This window comes from Plecotus auritus (genome assembly GCF_963455305.1).
Source record: "Plecotus auritus genome assembly, chromosome: 12".
Classification (NCBI taxonomy): Eukaryota; Metazoa; Chordata; class Mammalia; order Chiroptera; family Vespertilionidae; genus Plecotus; species Plecotus auritus.
This window is the reverse complement of record NC_137778.1, coordinates 15902491-15924230: the sequence shown is the minus strand read 5'-3', so window position 1 is coordinate 15924230 and position 21740 is coordinate 15902491. Positions and strand designations below refer to the sequence as shown.

The 21740-nt window shown below is 43.8% G+C and overlaps 1 protein-coding gene and 1 long non-coding RNA gene across 2 annotated transcripts in view; one reads left to right on the top strand and one right to left on the bottom strand.

The window, feature by feature from the left end:
* Window positions 1-18453, bottom strand: part of PROX1 (prospero homeobox 1) — a 51138-nt gene extending 32685 nt beyond the window's left edge. Inside the window, exons 1-3 of the mRNA XM_080647310.1 lie at window positions 18287-18453; window positions 8570-10361; window positions 983-1090 (exon numbers count right to left, since the gene is read on the bottom strand). Of these exons, the coding sequence (XP_080503436.1) occupies window positions 983-1090; window positions 8570-10294 (1833 nt within the window). The 5' untranslated portion in view covers window positions 10295-10361; window positions 18287-18453. The remainder of the gene's footprint in view (window positions 1-982; window positions 1091-8569; window positions 10362-18286) is intronic.
* Window positions 18454-18543: 90 nt separating this feature from the next.
* LOC308236990 overlaps window positions 18544-21740 on the top strand; it is a 203042-nt gene continuing 199845 nt past the window's right edge. Inside the window, exon 1 of the long non-coding RNA XR_013959395.1 lies at window positions 18544-18653. This is a non-coding gene — a long non-coding RNA (uncharacterized lncRNA). The remainder of the gene's footprint in view (window positions 18654-21740) is intronic.

Here is a 21740-nt window from a genome sequence, read left to right as displayed (position 1 = left end):
ACCGAACAGCATGCAGAGGGGAGCGTGCGGAGGAATGCGCGCATTTCGGCTGCTCGGGAATTCTCTCCATGGCAGAAATAAGAACTTGTACATATGGGGGTGGGGAGGGGAGGGTGGGGGAGAAGCACCCATCCCTAATAAACTAATCTCAGCTAATGTAATGTTTAGCAAGATCCTTGGATAATGATACCATGCGTGCCATTATCATCATCAAAACCCAATCTATGTTTTAAAAAGTTACAGATGATTAACACAACATCAAGTTGATGCAAACAATTACTTAGAGCCCCCCTCCCCCCCTCCACACACACACACACACACACACACACACACACACACAGAACCAGGAGGTCCCCATATTCTGTAGAATGAGGGAGGCTGCAGCTGTAGGGCCGACAGCTTTCATATCCTCATTTGAATAATGTGTCCTGAATCTGTCACTTTATTCATTCTCCTTATGCTCAGTGTACTCTACATCAACAACAAATTAAGTTGTAAATAAGAGACAATCATCACTTTTGTTTTTAAGCAGCTACTGCCTGGAGAATTTCAATGTACGCTCCTTTTCGGCAGGGGGGTAAAGAGGTGCTAGAGTTTGCTTTCAAAAGCACACACAGAAATAAAACAGAAACAGTCGACTGTTGCTGAGGGGAGGGAAAAAGCACCCCCTGAAGCACACCCATTCGGTACCAGCTGAAATTTCTTCCAAGAAGTTACTAAGACGTATAAAGACAGAGGCGAAGTTTCCCCGACTGCCATGGAAACCATGTGACTTATTAAGACCAGTCCTGCAGTCTTAATTCGCAGGGGGCAGCTTTGCTTGGCCCAGCTTTAGGCAGAAGGACAAGTGCATGAAATCAATACAACACAGGTGTATCAATGAACTGATTCCACACTCCGCTTCATTCACTCCCAAAAGTTCAAGTCACGATAACATGCACAGAAATTGAAAAAAAAAACACAAAACACAAAACATCCCTACCTTTACATCGGAGAAGTAGGTCTTCAGCATGTTGGAGCTGGGATAACGGGTATAAAAGAACATGAGCTTTGCTTTTTTCAAGTGATTGGGTGACAGTCCCTCCTGCATGTAGGATGCAATTGGTTAAGGAAAATATTGCTTTAAACACAGGGACCAGCCACCTCCCCCCCGCCCCCCCACCTCCCGGGAGTCTGGAGGCCCACCACGCAGCCGTGGAATCCATCCCTGACTCGCTGCCGCTTGCTCCAAATGCCCATTGCCTGTCACAAATTGCCAAATGTCACGGTGAGGGTGCACAATTTAGTTGCAGAATCTTGGCTACTTTGTGGTGAGGGTGGTAAAACAGAGCCCCTCTCTCTATACGTTCACTTGTTGCTAAGGAGACAAATGCACCCAACACGTGCTGCACAAGTCTTATCATGAGAGTTTTTTTCTTCTTCACAATTATGGTTCTGTTTATTCTTCTCTCCACACTCTGCAGTTTACATCAAATTATTATCCTAATGTGCGTGAAAACACAAAAGGCATTATTTTGAACACTGTTAGGCAAGCTTTGCATTTTACCTTTCAGCACTAATGTAATGGAGCGTATTGACTCACTTTCTTCCTATCTAATTATTGTATCCTTTTAATTGTTCCCTTTTAAATAATAGCTAAATTTGGGAAGGGGTCCTTTTGGCACAGAGAGAATGGGGGGGGGGGGGTCGGGGGGGAAGAGAGTCGCTTTTGTTAAAGCAACGATCCAAGACCAAGTACAATTTGCCTCTCCCAGATTTATAGTTAACTCCTTGGAGAGTAGCACAGTGGTTGAGGCTAACAAATCAATAACAGTGGGTTAGCAGATCAATAAATGGCCACTTACCCCAAATAAGAAGGCCTATTTATCTGGAAACATCATTACCTTTTAGATCTGTAAACAGCAGCAACTAAAACAGTTCCCGAGAGAATGTGAGGCTAACCATAACAATCCAGGCTTCCTGATTCTCGCCGGATTCTTGGCACTCCTCAGCACACTCGGAGCTGGGGCGGCCCTGGTCACATCTGTGCCGCAGCCTGGCCCTGCCATTTCCTCAGCAAATTAATGGCTTTATAATTTATCAGAAATGAAGATGCACGTGGAGAAAATCAATGTGGTCCCCCACAAGGTCAATTAAGGGTCCTTCCTAGAAGCTTCTCTAAGGATTTTTCTCTTAAAAGAGAGTCTGGGAAAAATTAGGAAAAAAGAAAATGTGCCTGCGTGCGTGCGTGTGCGAGAGACAGAGAGAGAGAGAGAGAGAGAGAGAGAGAGAGAGAGAGAGAGAGCTTTCCTACCCAACAGAAATTTCACATCTTATGCAAAAAAAGGTCAAGTACGCACAGATATTTAGGAAAGGGAAAGGTTTCCAAATGACCTCCATCAAGTACAGCGCGAGCAATCTTTCAGAACAGAGGGAACCCAGCAAGTTACTACAGAAGCAGAATCAAATTAATATTGATAAGCTCTTGACTACTTCTAACAGGGTGTTTAGCCAAATATTCTGCTGAGAAGGTGATTAGCATTCCCTTTAATATCATGCAAATTGTGCGAAAGATCACCTTGGTTGGTAAATAGAAGAGTTAAATATTGGGCTTTATTTTTTCTCCACCGAAAATAAACACCGAAGCAAGAAATTTTGATTTTTAGATCTGTAAGCCAAAGCAGCTTAACTGAACTTGTGTTTTTGTTTGAGATCCTTAATGATTACAAAGACGGTAATTTATGACTGACATACTTTTTGTGCCAAGGAGAGAGCTGAAAGGCCCTCCAGTAACCTCCATTAGACAGATAGAGAAGACTAAAGGAGCACAGCCTACTTCAGGGCCATCTGTCCAGATGGATAAGTGAAATAATAGTTGCAAGCTGTCTCCTATTGCCTCACGATAAGAGTTTTAGGGGAGTCCAAACTTCGACAAACATTCTCAGATCTGGGTTCTAATCTTTTTTTTTTTTCTTTTTCCCTTCAGACGGTTACATTAAAACAACCTCAAACATTTAACTCTTAGTGGGGGAAAAGTCCCAAATCTTTCAGTGTGGCCTCCTACAAAACAAATTGTTTTGCTGTGGTGCTCAGACGGTTAGAGCGCCACGGAAACTTCCCGAAGCTTTCTACACATTTATATTTTGCTAAAAGATGGTTTCGTTCTTTTTATTTAAAAGACAAGCCAACTTCCATCTTATTTTGATGGGGACGCAGAGGCTTTTATTTCATGGAAAAAAAAATTATTCTGATTTGATTTCTCAAGTCTGTTTTTGCTTTGAAACGCTTCCTGTTGGTAATACTTGGAATCGATCGGTTGAAATGGAACACAGAATAAATCTTTCTCTCTCGCCCATCGTGTAATTGAGATAAAATTCCCATAAAATAGATGTTTCTAATAAACTATTAAAAATAGCTAATGAAACCTTTAAAAGCCAACAGTTAGATAATCCTTTTTTTGCCTCCTCAAAATAAATCTGAACTGACCAATTGGTTAATTTCCCTTTTAAGTGCTTGTGCTGAAAAGCAACTGTTCTTCCAAGAAAGCACTAGCTGTTTCCAGGATACTTACACACGCACAATGACTCATGATGGAATAGATTCAGTAAACATACAGCTGTACTGAACACGAGCTAAGCTCCATTCAAGGCCAGGAAAGAAAATGAGCACAAATAAATATTAAGGAGGTAAAGGGGGGGTGGGTGGGTGAGGGGGGATGGAACGCAAACAAGATCTGTCCAGGCAGCTCATGTGGCTTTGCCTCAATTCTCTTAGCCATAGCTTTGTGAAGACAGATGACATTCAATTCTATGTGTAATGCAAAATAGACAATAACTGCTGAAACTTGAGACAGCTGCCAGGTGTAAAAAAAAAAAAAAAGAAGAAGAAGAAGAAAAGAAAAAGGGAAAAAAGAAAAGATGATAAATCCATAAATTAATGAAAGACATCTGCTGGGGAATATAAAAGATCAGAGAAGTAGAGTGCTACAGCTGAATCTAAAGCGGTGTTCAAACAACCTGAGAATGTGTGTTGTCTGTTTACCAAGCACAATATAACCTTACCTACACGCAGCAGCGGGAGGAGCAGCAGAGGCAGCAAAAAGGCAAATGGGAGAATAATAGGTTGTGGAGGCAGGGAAGAAAATTCTCTTTTTCCAGTTGCACTCTGAATTGTGGCTAGAGATTTTACAAGCTGCATTTCCAGCCAAACGGATTGGGACTGCTTATCTACGATTTCTAAACCACTTTGGAACCCAAAGAATTTCAGCTTTCTCCTTCTGCTCTGACTTGCTACATTTCTAAGACACTTGCCCCCGGGAAACCTAAAACGGGGAGCCAAGATCCAAATAATCTCATTTCATGACAGTGATAGAGCAGTGAAGTTGTTGCTTCTCTAAGCTCAACATAACCGGGGGATGAATATTTTTTAATTTTACTTCACAATGGTAGGAACCCGGAATCTTTTAGTCTTGAATATACATGTTTCCCTATAGCGAAAATAACTACTATGGCCTCATAAGGCTTCAAAAGATGTAAAAGATCAACTTCTATGGATTATTTCACGTCTTTGAACTTCATTTTTAATCCATCTATTCCAGTTAGACTTTAATTTCAAGCTATTAAACAATGTTCCTTTCGAAACTCCTTCAAGTATTGTTAGGCAGAGAATGGGTGTGTCTTAAAGGCTTATGATCCTTGTGGGCTTTAACTGGGTGCATGCAAATGCTCGAGGCCTAAACAAGGCTGTTTCTCTTGAGATGCAAAGAGGACGAATGACAAGGAACATCACGGAGGAAAACAATTGGCTGGCTGTTTCTTTTGGAATTTGAATAAAACTTAATATTTGATTAAATGGATTCATTTGCAAAGATACTGAACACATTTTTTATACCCAAGACGTGAGCAGGTGCACTGACATTCAGCTGAACATGCACACGTTCACCATTTCCCTTCTGTTAGAAGGGAGAACAAGGTACTGTTCTCCCTGCTAGAACACACATGCTTAATGTGCTGAACTGAAGTGGATTTCTCTGGTAAGCTCGTGTTCTCAGTAGCTCTTGTCTCGGCTACTTTGTTCAGAGAAACAGATGATGCCCTTTGGAGTGGGAAAGAATTGTTCCTTAAGAATTAAATTATTCATCACAACTTGGGAACCCGTGAACTAAAAATAAAAACATAACGACAATTACAGTGGTACCATTTCATCTCATTTCCACTGACCTTTTCAACATGAGTAACTACAGGTTCAAATATGTGCTTCCATCCCTACAACTGAAGTAAGACACCACTCGATGTGACTCCTAGAGATTTCTTTAAACTAAATGCTTGAGAATTTTGCCTGCACACAAAGGAAGAACTCACTGCCATACAAGGATGAAGAGAGCAGAAAAGTCGGTCCAGTTTCCCAACAAACATGCAGATCCCCACTGGGTTCAGAATTATGTGGGCCATAGAAAAGGTTGTTTGCCTGGCCTGTGTTGCTCAGTGGTTGAGCATTGACCTATGAGCCAGGAGGTCAAGGGTTCAATTCCCAGCCAGGGCACATGCCCAGGTTGTAGGCTCAATCCCCAGTGGGGGGCGTACAGGAGGCAGCTTATTAATGATTCTCTCTTATCATTGATGTTTCTATCTCTCTCCCCCTCTCCCTCTCCCTTCCTCTCTGAAATCAGTAAAAATATATTAAAAAGAAAAGAAAAGGTTGCTTGCCTGTCGTCTTCCTAAGAAATAATATATCAATGAGATAAATGGTTAAAAGTGTGATGTGGTAGAGGCGAAAGAGAAAGAGGCAGAGGGTAGAAAGCTAGAAGGTAGGAAATGTAATCATTACTTGCAACAAGTGGTCCAAATTATTTAGCTACATGAAAGAAACTCCTCCAGGTATAAGCAATTAACATTGCATATGAACCACAGGTGTTTCCGAACCACCACCGTTTAACAGAACCTTATCTTGGGAGGAGAGAGGAGAAGTTATTCATCTGAAGAAAAAGCAACTATATTCTCTCTGAAGCCTTTGATACGTGTAGAAATAAAAGGAACTTCTTTCCATTCAAATCCTTAAAATTCCTCAGGAGATTTAGAAAGGGTGAGACAATGAGCATGGCCAACACTTTATGCAATCAAAAAGATTTTTTTTTTCTGGAAGATCCAACTTACTTTAAAAAAACACAGAAAATTATCTGGTTACAATGAAAAGTCTAATTTAAAAAAAAAATCCATAAACAGGCATCTTGAGATAAAAAGTTTAATATGGACTTATAAGACTTTGAAACTTGGCTTCAAATATTCAAATATTCACCAAAACAGGCATGTCCCTTTCCGGTGTGTGGTGTGTGTGTGTGTGTGTGTGTGTGTGTGTGTGTGTGTCAGAGACAGAGAGAGAGAACCCACCATCACTACTCTTGGCTTCAAATGAACTAGAGGATCTCTGAAGAGATGGGGTTGGGCTTTGGACAGTAGCCTGGTATGAACATTGGAAGATGCTCTGCCTACAAAGGGTAAAAAAAAAAAAAATTCCAGTCCTTATGTCTTCTTACTTTGCCTATCTCATCACCAATAGCTATATTCCAGTCATTCTGATTGTTTATTGCCTGCTCATCACAGGTAAGGTATGGTGCTTGGCACAGCTTTGATTCATGACCAATGGGTTAGATTTTAGGTCTTTGAACAGTAGAAGTTAAATCTGAAACCAAACCAAGACTCAGTTTCTATTTATAAAGCTAGGTCCTCAACATCTTTCTCTTGTTTTCTCTCATGACATGATTCTCTTCTTCCTCACCATAGAAAGAGACTCTGCTAGCTGCCCAAGTGGGTCTCCTACTAGTGGTTCCCACTCGCCTTATCAGAAATCTTCACCAGTACCCTAAGATTTGGCAGGAAGGACGACCTTCACTACCTGGGAAAACACATTTCTACCAGAGCTGGGACTTTGCACTCAAGTGGCAGCCTCCTGAGTGGGTTTACATACTAAAATGTCAATTTCTAGTCATCAAGATGATTGCTCAAAATCCTTAATTTAGCAACAGCCAACTTAATTGCTAAATTTTATATCCATATGGCAATTTATTATAAGAGAAGCATGCCTCTACCTGCCCCCCCAAGCTACTAGTCTACGACCCCAGAGCATCAATGACCACAAGATTCTTAAGAATTTACTGCAAGGACCAATTTACAGAGAAAAAAAAAATCATCAATTAAAAATAGCCAGAGTGCAGGACAGATCCAATAAAATATATAACTGGCATCGCTACATCAAAGTCAGGTTCAAAATATAAAAGAGTCATAAAAAGAGCCATTTTTTAAGTCGAATTCAGCTTGAGTTTTATATTTAATTGTGCTCTCTCGCTTTCCAAAATAATTTGCTTTGTGTATGTTAGGACAAAAGATTTCTGTGTATGGCTGAACAGAGGTTAATCATGCATGGAAGGCAGCTGCACCAGCCCCAAAGAACAGACCTTGGTGAACGAGAGACCGATGCCGTCTGAATAAATCAGTACCTGTGTATTTCCTTTAAAAAACCGCGTCTCGCTTCAGGATTAAAGGGAGAATCCACCTCCCCTCCCACATCCCTCTTTCTCCCACCAGCACAGTGCTCTTCATCAGACTGAATCAAGCCTTCTTTAAACAGCCCAGGAGCCTGTTCAGGGCTTAAAGGGAGAATTCTTCTTATGGCATCTGAAACTGACTTTTCACTCCATTATAAAACTTACCATTTCTTAAAAATTGTATATCTGATAGAATTCAGCATCACAATGAGATTTTTTTCTATCTCTGATTTTACTCTTTAAAAAAAAAAAAAAAAAAAAAAAAAAAAAAGGTAGCCCCAGCTGGTTTGGCTCAGTGGATAGAGCATCGGCCTGCGGATTACAAGGTCCCGGGTTCAATTCTGGTCAAGGGCACATGCCAGGGTTGCGGGCTTGATCCCCAGTAGGGGGCATGCAGGAGGCAGCCAATCAATGATTCTCTCTCATCACTGATGTTTCTCTCTCTCCCTCCCCTCTCCCTTCCTCTCTGAAATCAATAAAAATATATTTAAGCCCAGCAGGCGTGGCTCAGTGGTTGAGCATTGACCTATGAACCAGGAGGTCATGGTTCAATTCCCAGTCAGGGCACATGCCCAGGTTGCAGGCTCGATGCCCAGTGTGGGGTGTGTAGGAGGCAGCTGATCAATGGTTCTCTCTCATCATTGCTGTTTCTATCTCTCCCTTCCTCTCTGAAATCAATAAAAATATCTAAATCAATCAATCAATAAATAAGTAAATTTTATTTAAAATAAATAAGTAAAATTTTTTTTAAAGGGTAAGAAGAGAATACAGGAAGAACAGCAGAAAAACACTGCTGATAAAGCATATATGAAATACCAGCTCTTGGGGCAGTTCACAACTTGTAAAAATTGCAAAGATGTTGGTTTAGGGGGGAGGTTTTGTGCCATTAGAAGTGCCACAGGCCTGTTGATAAAAGCTACTTTGGGTAACAGGAAAGACTGAATTCTTCAGAAGATGCTAACCTACATTATTCTACATATGCTGTAAACCCGGCCTGTTGGGAAGCCTTGGTTTTGTCTGGTTTTCCTTGAGGGGAAAATAAAAGGATATTGCACTTCCTGAATAAGGTGAGATTTCAGACATGTCTTGAAGATCGCCACACTCGGACTTGATGAGGGACAAGGAGAGCCCTTCCGCCGTGCTGGGTGGGTGTGCTGGTGAACAAGGGTGGTGGCTCAGGTGGTGGGATGACATCTTGGTCCTCAGACTCGTCGTCTCCCGGGTTAAGTCCAAGGATTCAGGAGACACTCTGTCTTTTCCCGAGAAGGAGCCAGAGGGAGCACCTAATGGACCCTGAAATGGGTAGGCCATCAAGGGTAGGGGGAAAGGGTGGCGGAAGGTGGATGTGGTGAAGCCTGCAGGGGCAGAGAGAGGTGACTGGTGCAGGGGCTGGTGGTGGCCGCCGGTGGGAGGGCCGGAGGCAGACTGGTCAGATGAATTTTTGCGGACCACCAGGGGCAGTGCTTCCGTCTGGTCTGTGGAACTGGGCATCTGCACGTTGCCAAAGGTGTCCAGGGGGTTCGGAATGATGACGTCGCCAAAGCACTGCAGGCGCTGGTTGGCGGTGTGGAAATTGTGGTTTTCCCCGTTGACTGCGAATCTGGCCTGGGGGATCTGGAGAGGGGGGAAGACCTGAGGAACCTGGCGGGAGGGTTTGGCCGAAAAGACTTTGACCACAGTGTCCACAACTTGCGACATGGCAGAGTTCAGTTCCTGTTTCAAGGTCTCGGCCAAATGTTTGCCTTCTGGTTGTAAGGAGTTTGGCCCGTGGTCTCTCTCTTTGTTGTTGCCTTCTCGCTTGGGCTTGTTTTCAGCCATTTCCTGCTCCCTGATCAGGGCTCGGGCTCGGTCAATGAACTGTCCTGGGTCTAGCTCGCACATCTCATTATCTGACCTCCCTACGGAGTCCTGGGCCCGGGCATCCAGCATCTCCGAGCGCATGCTGTCTTCAGACAGGTTACCATCTTCATCATTTTCAGAATCAGTGCTGTCATAGATTTGGTAGAACTTTTCCTGCAGCTGGCGCAGCTGTTTCTGCATGTCCTCCAGCTGCTGTTTCAGCTGTCGGCGCTCCTCTCGCTTCTGTTCTTTTCGGGCTGAAACCAGCTGCTGGAAACTCTGTTGCTGCTGCTGGGGCAGCTTTTGCTTGCGTTTGTTTTCTCTGTAACTTTCTCGGGGACTCACAGACTGCGGGGCCATCTCTCTTTCATTTTCATTGCCCCTTAACGCCACACTGGGGGAATGGCTCATACCCCGAATGATATTCTCAACCCGGGCGCGCTTTGCTCTCAGGTGCTCATCACATAAGCGATCCATATCAAACTGGCTCATAGTAGGCCTGCCAAAGGGGGAAAGACACTCTGGGGGGCTGTCTCTTGAAGAGTTGCTGCATATATCCTCCTGATGTACTTCGGAGCCTGTGCTAGAGAGACCGCTGGCTTGGAAACTGGGCTCCGTGCCACCATTTTTGTTCATGTTATTTTTCAACAGCTGGGAAATTATGGTTGCTCCTGGAAAAGGCATCATGGCATCTTCATACGAGTTCGCCCTCTTCAGCAGCTTGCGGAGCACATTTGACTTCTCCCCATCTGCATGCTGCACCACTGAATACTCAACATCCTGCTCGGAACCTTGGGGATTCATGGCACTAAAAAACGTGGCTCTCGCCTTAGCAAAAAATGCAGATGCTGTCCCTACCGTCCTTTTCACTCCAATGTCAACTCTTCTCCTCTTGGTCTGCCGGCTTAAGAGGGCTGTGCTGTCATGGTCAGGCATCACTGGGCAGTTATTGTGCCATCTTCAAAAGCTCGTCAGCTGGGCACAGCTCAAGAATCCCGGGACCCTGGCCAACAGAACAAAAGGACTGATGAATCATTTTCTTTAAATTTCTCCAAATTTCCTGACCTCAATCCTGAATCAAATACAAAATGCATAGGCTCTGGGATTTATGGCACATTACAATTATTGAAATTTATTATGCACTCTGCTTGAAATGAAACATTTTTAAATATTTCTGCTCCACTGGTTTAAGATGGATTAAGATTAAAAAAAAAAAAAAAAGCAAAAACTGCTTAAGCACCAGTAATATGATTCTCTTTCACAAATGCCTAAAATGATACTGTTTATCGTCAGAAGAAATAGTAGATTATAAGTACACAGCCTCTGACAACCAATTGATTAAATTTTGGGCATTCAGATTCACATTACAAAAGAAGATGAAAGTGGGCTATACTTAAGAAATAGGATTTAATTTTGAGGCTGTGTGAAATTGGGATGCAAAATTCCATTTCTGCATTAAAATTATTATGATTTTAAGGCTATGAAAAGAACACTAAAGTAAATGCAAATATTTAAAACACACCCTTTATTACCAAATTTTAAAATATTTTTGTCAAATGTGAAATGAAATGAGAACAGCCCCATCAGCCTCTTGCCAACATAAATGTTCAATTTCACATTGAAATCACTGCAAAAATACTCCTATTACAAGTCTGCTTATTTAGCATAATACACATTTTTATTAGTAAAATCACTTTTGAAGATGGTATCTTTTGGGGGTTTTTTAATGTAAGTATGAGACTATTTATAAATTTTCATGATGCCCTTCTGATTACTTAAATTATTGTCAAGATGAACTCACTGCAAAAGAACGACATGGTTACATTTTAGAAATCAATACATTGAATTAGGCAAGGATAAATATATCTTTAGGAATAGTTTTCTTCTCTTAAAATCTGCCACAGTAATACTTCCCGTGCTTAAAGAAACTCTTTAACATACACCACTTGTGAATCTTATTTCATATGCCGGATTTAAGAAAAAACACACAGAAATAAAGACCCCAAAAAAAGATGTATAAAGAAGAAAGAAAATAGCATGACTCCGATATACGTGAGAAAGGAAATACCTTCTCTGCATTCGAACTTCCATTGTTTCTTGGAAACACAGTGTAAAAAGAGAACATCCCTCCTTGCATTTTATGAAAGGTAGCTGCCATATTTTGTGACTTATTAACTAGTGATGCTAACCTCACATTTGGCATAAATGTAAGATGTCACATCTTTTTTTTGCTTACAATTAACATTTTGTGGAGAAAATGAGAATATTTTTTTCACCCAGGGTTTATCTAATATTAAACTTCACGTTTGCTTAACAGAGCACATCTTCACAATAACAGGGTCCATTGCCAAAGGCAGCGTGCGGAGTGCTTGGACCCGCTCCCATCTCTTTCAGTTCACCTGTGAAAACATCTACGTGCTCCCTAGGACTGCATCTGTGGCTAGTTTTAAAGAATGACTACCCATGCAAATAGGCATGATTTCAGCATGAAATAACCTGTAAAAATCAAGAAAATGCTCAATGCTTAGATGGCAGCATGTATTTTTTTTTTTTTAAAGCGAGAAAGATTTCATCATGCAGACCTTGCTTCTGGTTTCTGTATGAAGCTATAACATTTTAAAAGAGCCTGTTTTAGAATATTGTGAAAGCAGTATGATGCCTCTTCATATATATGTGTGCATATATGGGTATATCTATATCTATATCTATATCTATCTATCTATCTATATATATAGATAGATATAGATATAGATATAGATATATATTTGTATGTTTGAGAATAAAATACTTTTTATATGCCTCAAGATAAAAATTTCCTGAATTTAGAATGGAAACAAGCCTTAATAACTTCAATATTGAGTTCAAAGTCAAATTTGGGATAACTGGACTCCTCAAACATGACTGATAAAATTGGTTTCAGAAATACAAAGATGCAATGACAGATCTCTCACTAACACGTTAGATCTGATAAATCCGGTGTAGCTGTCAGATGGGAGGGAAAGGAGGAAAGACAAACAAGAAAAACAAGAAAAAAGATGAATGAATTCTCAGAAAGACTTGCATATTGAGGGAGAGGTCTTTTCTGCATGCAGGTCAGCTTTCCAAAAGTAGAGCTCATTGCCATTATTTTAAAAATTTACTTCTTTTTGTGTGCAAATCCTTCTCTCTTTAATATCACCTGAAAAGCACACGGATCTCCAGTCAACACACTGACCCAACTTTCTGCAGTGTTTCCTCCCTGTCCACCTTCACACCCAAACGGGATTTTGCTGCTCCCCATCCTTGCTGTGGGGAGAGCACCTCTGCACCAGAGGCTCAGAAGTGACAGGCTGTGTGAGAGATGAGCACAAGGTCATCCCCAGGCATCCTTCCTTTCCCAACTGCCATTTACCTCTGCGTCAACGGCACTTCCTCTCATCTAGCCTGGGTCTCAACAGCTGCACCCCTGCCTCCTGCCAGAGCCAAGAGGGGGGCCGTGCTCTTCCTAAGGTGGAAAGAAATGATATTCTCGTCTTCAGGGGGGAATAGTGTTAAACGTGCTTGTTGGATCTTTGAAGAAAAACATGTCCTGTAACTTCCTCCAAACTACTCTGTTTTTCACAGTTCTCTATCAACCAGTCAGCATTTTTAGACTAAATCATGATCCGTTTCTGTTGTGTGCTAAGAGAATTTAATTACTTTTAGGTCTTGTACGATATCCAGCTGAGACATAATAAATAGGATGAAACAAACGGCAAAAATTATATAATTGAGTAAGAAAAGGGATTATATTAATAGAAGAAATATATCTCTCCATATAGCTTGGACCTAAACTTAGAAATAACTGTACTAGTGCACTATAGGTTTATAACCTATGGAGGCTATGGGCAAGACTAAATAATTATAACTAGTTGACGTAGTATTTTACTAGCATAATGTTTCATAAACAGGATATACACACACACACACACACACACACACACACACACACATATATATATATATATATATATATATATATATATATATATACAATTACCACATAAGAAACACAGTTAAATGAGCATAATGTAAATTAAATCACTTGAAAGTACTTTCAAAGCACTTCCATGACTTCCCAGTTTAGAATTTAGAAAATGCTATTGAATGACTTTATCATTGATATTGTCCTGTCCATTAGTATTTTTAAAAAGTCCTTTATTTTTCAACATATGTACTAAGCCAGAATGTCTCAGCTACAATTCTTATTGATTCTTGTGTGTGTTATGTACCGTTAAGTCAGCTTCAACTCCTGGAGACCCTATGAATGAGTGATGACCGAAATGTCCAGTCCTCAACAGCCCTGCACAGCTTCTGTAGACTCCTGCCTATGGCTTCTTTTATGGAGCCAATCCATCTCATATTTGGTCTTCCTATTTTCCTGCTGCCTTCTATTTTCCCCAGCATTATTAACATCTTGTATTTTAATTTTAACATTAATTTTAAGTTTAACCAGGCAATCTGAAACCTCCTGATCAGCAGGGGTGAACATAAGTATCAGCCAGTATGCAGAATATTACTGATGTTGAATTTGAACTCAAATGTATTATTGATTAGATATACATAATCTACTCCTGTAAACTCCTCTTTAACTAAGGTGAACATCTATAGAGACTGTTTTTCACTATTAAATTTTTTTTTGTACCATTAGGCACAAATGCTCTAATAATTCCTATGCAACAGATATCTTAGCATAGCAGATTCCTTCTAGTAAAATATAAGAATAAGTATCCAGGTATAATCAAGTCCGATTTTAATTACTCCAAAAGATTCTTAATTAAAATTGGAGTGATCTGACATTCTATTTAACATAATCCTAAGGAAGCTGATGACTTAATGTTAGTAGAAGAATTTTCAGTGAAGAATTTTTAAGGAACACTCTGGCGTGAAGTAGAGAGTGGTTAAGTGCTCTGACTTTAATCAAGAACTTATTTTGGGGAGGGGAGTGCAACTTTTATGCTTCTACCTGGAGTCCTTATTCTGGACAAAGAAGTGTTTCATTACAGTAATTATCCAGATAGTCCAGACAAATCTTTTGTGAGGCAGGGGAATTGTAAGGTTGGCATGGTTTCCTGATTGGATTCTTTAGATTATCTGTCTTCGTTGATAAAAATTTTTTTTAAGAAATTGCTCAAGCTTACACTTTGCTTTTTTTAGAGAACAACCTTTGAATGGGCCCCTCATCTACTTGGCTCAACCTGGTTATGAAATTTCAAATGGAATATCATCAATAAATTAATCTGGGAATCAGTAATCCAACAGGGAAAAAATCTGATGATTGGATTTAGGTAGCTTCCGCCTTCCCCCAAATCTCTAAGCTGTCCCTTCACTGTCCCCTTCGTTTTTGCTAATTAGCAACTTTTCCTTTGGAGGTGTTTCTGCCTACTAGCAGGTTAAGAAAACCTTTTATGTTTACTCTTAAGGACTCACTTGACGTAAGTTAATATTTCAATGAACTGAGATTGCATTGTCAAAACCTTGTATCAGATTTTAAAATTTCCTATCATCATAGAGTTCTCAAATCATAACCATTTCATTTAAAATTCCTCCATCCTATCAAAAATTCCATACGTTTTTCACCAGCAAAGTGAACACAGAACATTTTCTGAGACAAGCCTAACATATTTATTTCTACTTATTTATAGAGTAATAATTCACTGAGTTAGTAAATCAGAGTGAGAAGTAATCTTAAGAAAAGACACATTTTTTCCCTTTTTGTTGAAATTTAAAATACTCTAAATGTCCTTCGAAGCTTTAGAATATACTAGGCAATAAGATTTGAGAAATTCCTTGTGTATATGTCCCTTCCAATTCGTATAGGTACTTAATTAGAATCCTGTAACAACATAGCATGCACAATCCATCTTCATATTATGAAATCAGTAACATTTTATAATTTCTTTTGTTAATCCTGAACTTTAAACATTTCTTATACAGTAAGTTGCAAATGCAAGACAATTCCTGAAATGATAGAATAAATTCAGGGGAAAAGGCCTCTTTGCGCTTTGAACAAATAAATGGCCAACCTGGCAGCTACCTTATGTTTTAAGATCGCAAGTGCCACTTGTAGAGGAACGAAGCTAGGAAATGAATAAAGTGGGAACAAAGAAGCATGTTATGTATGTGTGACTTTTTCCCCACAAGGTGGTGATTAAACTAAATAGAATTCTGCATAATGGACACATAAAAATATCAATAAGTGCCAAGCACAGATAACCCCTATTAAAAATAAGCAGAACATATCCATAGAGGACATTTTAATTATGAAAGAACTTCAAAACCATCCAAGGAAAGTATTGGAGGGAAACTTTGATGTTTAAGTCGAAAGAATAAATGGCACATATTATCTCATTTTCATGAAATAATGAGCATCGCCCAAGCAACAAAACCAACAAAAACCATCCACCATCCAACCTAATTCTATGCAACTCAAGAAGTAACCTGTGTAAAGAAAAAAATGTAAAGATCAAGTATTAAGAACCCAGATACAGTGCTTACATTGAATTCTCAACATCTTCCCTCACGCATTAAGCCACAGTCCTTACCTTCGTCTATGTTACTATTACATAAACATAGCCGTGTTATGTTGCATGGACAGGTTAACCCAAATACTCCCCCTTTGACTTCCTCACCATGTACAGCCCATTTCATTTCGCAAATACTCAGAAGTTCTTGTAAGGAACTCTTCATAGAACTGACTGCCCACATCTTGCATCCAACAGAAAAGCAGTTACCTCTCACGTACTTGAGATTTCCCTTCCCCATCAAAGTAATAACTAGGACATCTGGCACATGTCTGGTACAATGACAGGCTCATTCTACTTTATGAGAATATTTAACATATGACTTGAAAGAGTCCATGCACATACCTATTCTTTCTGGGCAGAGAGAAAGCACACTAAAAAAGATAAGCTTTCACAACAGTAACACTTTCAAACTGACTTTGGTATTCTTGGCAGTTACACACATCACCCACGGCTGTCCAAAACACACACACACAAAAGACAGCTCTCACCCCCTCCCTCCACAGACCTGGGAGATAGACATAAACTGGACGGAAGCAAAGGGAAAGTCAATCTCCCTCCACCTGCTGCCTGAAGTGGGGGTACTTTCAGCCGCCTGGCAGACAAGCCTGAGACACAGCCTCAGCAGCCGCCTGCCAACATCCTTAAGAAAAATTAACACACACACACAAACGTGTCCCCTACCCCCAACCAAAGAACTCACATGGCAAGGGCTCAAAACATAACAACAGCCCATTCCCATTAGCCTGGACAATCCTATTAACCAGGGCAACCATAAATTCATAAATCTCTACAACCCCGGGGCATGCATTGTGGTCTGGAACTGCACAGACACACACAGACACAGAGGAAATTTGCACCTGTCTTTCTTGACATAACACACCTGTCAGGCCCTGCTCATGCGCATTCTGCTAATAGACCTCTGCCTACCTAGTTTAGGAAAGGGATTTTTTTTTTATGGGAGGGTATAGGTGGAAGAGGAGAGAGAGAGAGGGAGAGAGAGAACAAGAGAAGAAACTTCTAGCCTTGACTTTGAGAGAAGGCCATCCTGTACTTGGTCTGTTTTTATAAGCTCAAGGAGACAACACAGACCTTCTTGGAAAAATTAAAACAAGCAGGTGAGTTCCCAGCCTTCCCCCAGGCGGAGTAGGGTTCCGGACTGCCAAGAACAGCAGCACTTTCACACTCCTACCTGCCTCCTTGGGCTATTTAAGACGACTGCCTACACCTGCCTCCTCCTCTTCTCCACTGGCCTGGAGGACTCAACTTCCAAAGAGCTGAAAGGGGGCGGGAGACCTCCAGTCTCTCAAAATCTACTCCCCCATCCCAAATCCACACTCTCCAGCGGCGTTCAGCTTTAGCAGGAGGAGTAACTGGCTGGCACAGCACTGGGACCAACAACTCGCTAAACTGGACTTTGGGTGATGTCTCCCCTCAACCCCGCCGCCCACCCCCAGACCCCCGACCCCGCCGCCCCCTCCCTGTCTGTTCAGGCAAGATAGCAGCTCTTCCCGCCCCTCCTCACGCTTCTTCCCATTAACAATTACTCTCACCTCTCCTTTCCTTCCACCCCCGTCGTCCAAACTGGGGCAAAACTGTAGGTACCACCCAGCCAGGACGCGATCCAAGCAGCCCAACGCCACAGGCTGCCAGCGAGGACTGCGAGAGTCTGGGCCTCGCGAGTCCGCTGCCCAAGAACACCCCCCACCCGAGCGCGATCTGTGGGTCCTCCCGCGGCGCTGGGGCACCCATCCCTCTGCCCCACGACCCCTCCAGGCTCCCGGTGCGGCCTGACCCCACTCCACTTGACCTACCCCGGGCTTCCTGGAGCTCAGGAGAGGGGCGCAGCGCTCATTTCCCGGGACCATCTCTCCACCGCTACCAATCCCGATTTCCACATTTCGGCTAGCACGGCGTTTGGAGAGGAAAGTAACAGAGCGCCCCCTCTTCCCTCTCCCCACCTCCCTTCTCCCTGGCCCTCCGCTGGGGTTAAAAAGGAGAAGTGAAAGGTATGCAAATGACAAGCAAATTGGAAGAGCCTGGAAGAAAGGCAGCTGTAATAAAGTAGACAAAGAGAAGGGACGTGGGGGCTGGCCCGGGAGTTTTCACCGGGGACAGGGGAAGGATGAGGCTCGGCGGAAAGCGGGGATCCAGGCGAACAAAAAGCGACCCCTGTCCCCCTCGGGGTCCCCTCTCCAGAGAAGAGAGGGCAAGAGAAAGAGGAAAGGCAGCAGACGCCCCCCGCGCACCCCAGCCCAGGACACAAAAGGTGACAAGATCAGCGACAAGTCCAGCACTGAGCCTCCCCCCATCGCCACCGCCACCGCCACCCCGGCCGCCAGCAGGAAAGAGAAAGAAATAAAAGCCGAGCGAGCGGATCACTTACTCTTAGTAACTGGGGAGAGCGGAGCGCGGAGTTCCACGGAGGCTCCTGCTCAGAAACGGTGTTGCCGGCGATTTTATTCTGGTTCATTTAAATAACACCATTTTCTCCTGGGGGGTGGGGGGGAGATGTTGACATGCGTCTAAGTCCTGGGAGTCTCTTTTCTTCCCATTGAAGAACAAGCCAGCGCAAGTGACTCTGGAAAAGGGGAGGGGACTGGCGAGGGGACAGAAGATACTTACGCGGTGCCGAGAGCAGGGGGACCGAGCCGCGCTGTGTTTGTTCCCCTGCCGGCAGCGAGGAAAACACGCGCGCGCTCGCACCCGGAGGTCTCTGGCGGGCGGTGAATATAATAATTGGACAAGGGACGGTGAGTGTGCGACAGCGAGCCAGTGATGGGGCGAGTGGGAGAGGGGCGAGAGAGAGGAGGGCGGGGAGGGGAGAGAAAGCGAGGGGAGAAGAAAAGGGAGGAGAGGAGAAGAGCGCAGGGAGCAGCGGAGAAGAACGGGGGAAGGCGCGGGCGGGCGCGGAGCCCAGCGGAGCAGGCGGACTCGACGAGGCTCCTTGCGCCTCCACTCGCCCGGCTGCGCTGGTGTATTATGCCCGAGCGCTCCCTCCGCTGAGGGCTGCGCTCCACAACAAGATTTACTTTAAGACACAGCTGAAGGAAACAGGAAGACTGCACGTCACAGTCTGACTGACGTACCCGGTCCCGACACCCAATCGCGAGGCGCCTTCGGATTCAAGGGGGGATAGCCAGGCAAGAGAACTTGGGAGGAAAAAAAAATATATAAAAGGGGTGGGGGTGAAGGGCTGGGAAAAGAGGAGGGGAGAGGGGCCCCCGCGCTCCTCCTCCCCCCGCCTCCACCGCAGGCCTCTACCCCCACCCCACCCGTGCCCCGCCGCTGCTTCGGGGCCACTGGCTAGCCGCGCCGGGGCCAGAGCGAGCCATCGGCGGGGCGCGATGCAAAGCGGGCGAGGGCGCGAGCGGCGCTCCGCTCACCCTCGCTCTTCCAGGACGCGGATCCCCTTTCTTACCACCCTCTTCATTTCACAGGGACAGCCGATGGAGTTCGCCCAGTGCTCCTCGGACTTGGGTGAAGGAAGGCACGGGAAAGTACCCTGGAGAAAAATGTTGTGTGTGTGTGTGTGTGTGTGTTTTTTACGAGGTGGGGTGGTATAGGAGGAGGGAGTGCGGATCCTTAAATCATTCCACTTTTAAAATGATGATAGGTAGTATCAAGAATACAGGCCACTCACAGAATTTGAAAGGGGAGGTGGACACTTATAAAATACAGGTAGGTTTTGGATTAAATAATAGATGCCAGAGGTTTTCCACTCCGGCTCCGTTGCATCTGGTATCAGAAGACCAGCATTGGCCGAATCCCAGTCAACCTCTCGTCAAAATGATCAAGAGCAATCCTTGCCCTTGGCTGCCTGCGACAACGTTATTTGGATGGCAGGCACGGTAGCCTTAAAGAAAATGTTAACAAACATTATCTCGAAGTTACCCCTCAGTCACTCACCCCAGAAGAACCAGAGATGGGTTTCAAACACGATTTACATCATTTTGAATGCCGGGTGACAAACTTTAAAATGTATTAGGTAAGAAAATTCAAATGCTTAAATATCGGGCTTCAACATAAGCCATAGAAAATTCACTTTGGTTTGACATATCTGGGGTGAAAAATAACCAGCAAGCTTGCTTTAGATAATGTGGCTCTCAAAGAGCTCCTTGGGGTTTGCAAGTTACAAACCTTCAGCCCTGCGGCTAGGATATCTCTTTCTCCTGGCACAGTAAATAGCTTTTAATAAAGCAACCGGGTTTATGACTTTAAGGTCCTAAAAATGCTAAGACTAGCAAGGGCTGCAAAGCAGAAACATTCATACTCATTTTCTTAGGTAGGATGGGGGCAAGTATTCTTTGTGTCCCTCAAACTTAATCAGATCAAAGGTTGGATCATGTTGCATCCTGACAACAGGGTGTTTATGAGGTGTGTTACAAGTACGCGGGGAACACTACCACCAGCTTCTGCAAACACACACACACACACACACACACACACACACACACTCGCCTACCTCTCCTAGGACATTTACCATTTCAGCCTCAAATTCATCCAACTGTGAGGAAGTATTCTCTTTGAATAATAGCAATGATACTATGTCCAACTCTATACCCTGTAGGAAACTTTTGGCACTGGATTCAAACACTGAAAAGAAGGGGGGGAAAAATCAAGCTGTCCGGGTTGGATGTCCAGGACAAGAAAGGAGACTTGCTTGAGCATCCCCAGCCTTCATTTCTTCCCTTTCGAAGCCCTCAGGCACGCCCTGCACCCCATTACTGAAACGACACAGACATGCCACAAACACACCAATCACACTTGCGTGATAGGCTACTGTATCAAGTTTTCTAATGGAGATGTGACATTTTAGGTTGGGAATAGAAGTAATCTACCAGCATGCCCATTAAATGCAGCGTGGAATCATGTTTCTATTGGTTGGGTCCTTTCGAGGTAAGCGGGTGTCTTGAGCAGGAAAATGTGGGTGGAGGATACTGTTTTTCTTCTTTTTCCTCCTATTATTTTTTTTTTGAAGCATCCCAGTGTGCACGTATGTTAGAGCCAGCCCGTACATAAACTGGTAGGAGTAAAGGACACATACCCTCCACACCTTAAAACCATATGCTCAGTTTGACATTTAAAAGGGAAGAGGGCAGGGAAGGAGGAGGGGGAGAAGAGGGAAGAAAGGAAGCCGAGAGGGAAAAGATTCGGACTCTGGGAGGAATAGCCCAGGAGTTTATGTCAGTTGCACCTAGCGCTCGAATATACCTTTTGCACACGCTACACTAGGGAACTAACGGCGGGAAAAGTTTCCTTCGAGCCTTAGTACTTTTCTCACTCCCTGATTCGAAGTCCGGGTAACCCGCTTGGCAAACCAGGGAGCGCCCCCACCCCTCGCCTCTGCGGCTGAGGCTCGCGGCTCGCTCGGCTCCGCTCCGCCGCGGCAGTTCGCAGCCCGCTTTGGGGCGCAGGAGCTGATGGTTGAAATAGAAGCGCGCGACGCTGGGCGGGCGAGCTCGGTCCGCAGCCCGGCTCCGTGAGCGGCGTACCCGGGGCCCGTCCGGTCCCCTACGGTCGGGCCGACGTACAAGCCAGGCTCTTGGCCAACCTCTCCTGCCAGAGCCGCGGCGCTCTCCCAGGTCTCGCGCTGCCCTGGAGCAAGGCGTGAGGCCGGAGGCCCCTATCTCCTGCGACTCCCGGTTTGTTTTCTGATAGGGGAGAAGCGATCCGTCAGCCCCGGAGAGGACAAGTCGCCTAGAGGTTGGCTCCATCTCCAAAGAAACCAGCGGCCAAACCTAGGGGTCAGTCCTTTCCTCCGCCCCATTGCCAACACAACCCCAATAACTTAAAAGTTAACCCGAATTCTGACCAGCCTTCCAACAAACCCCATCCAG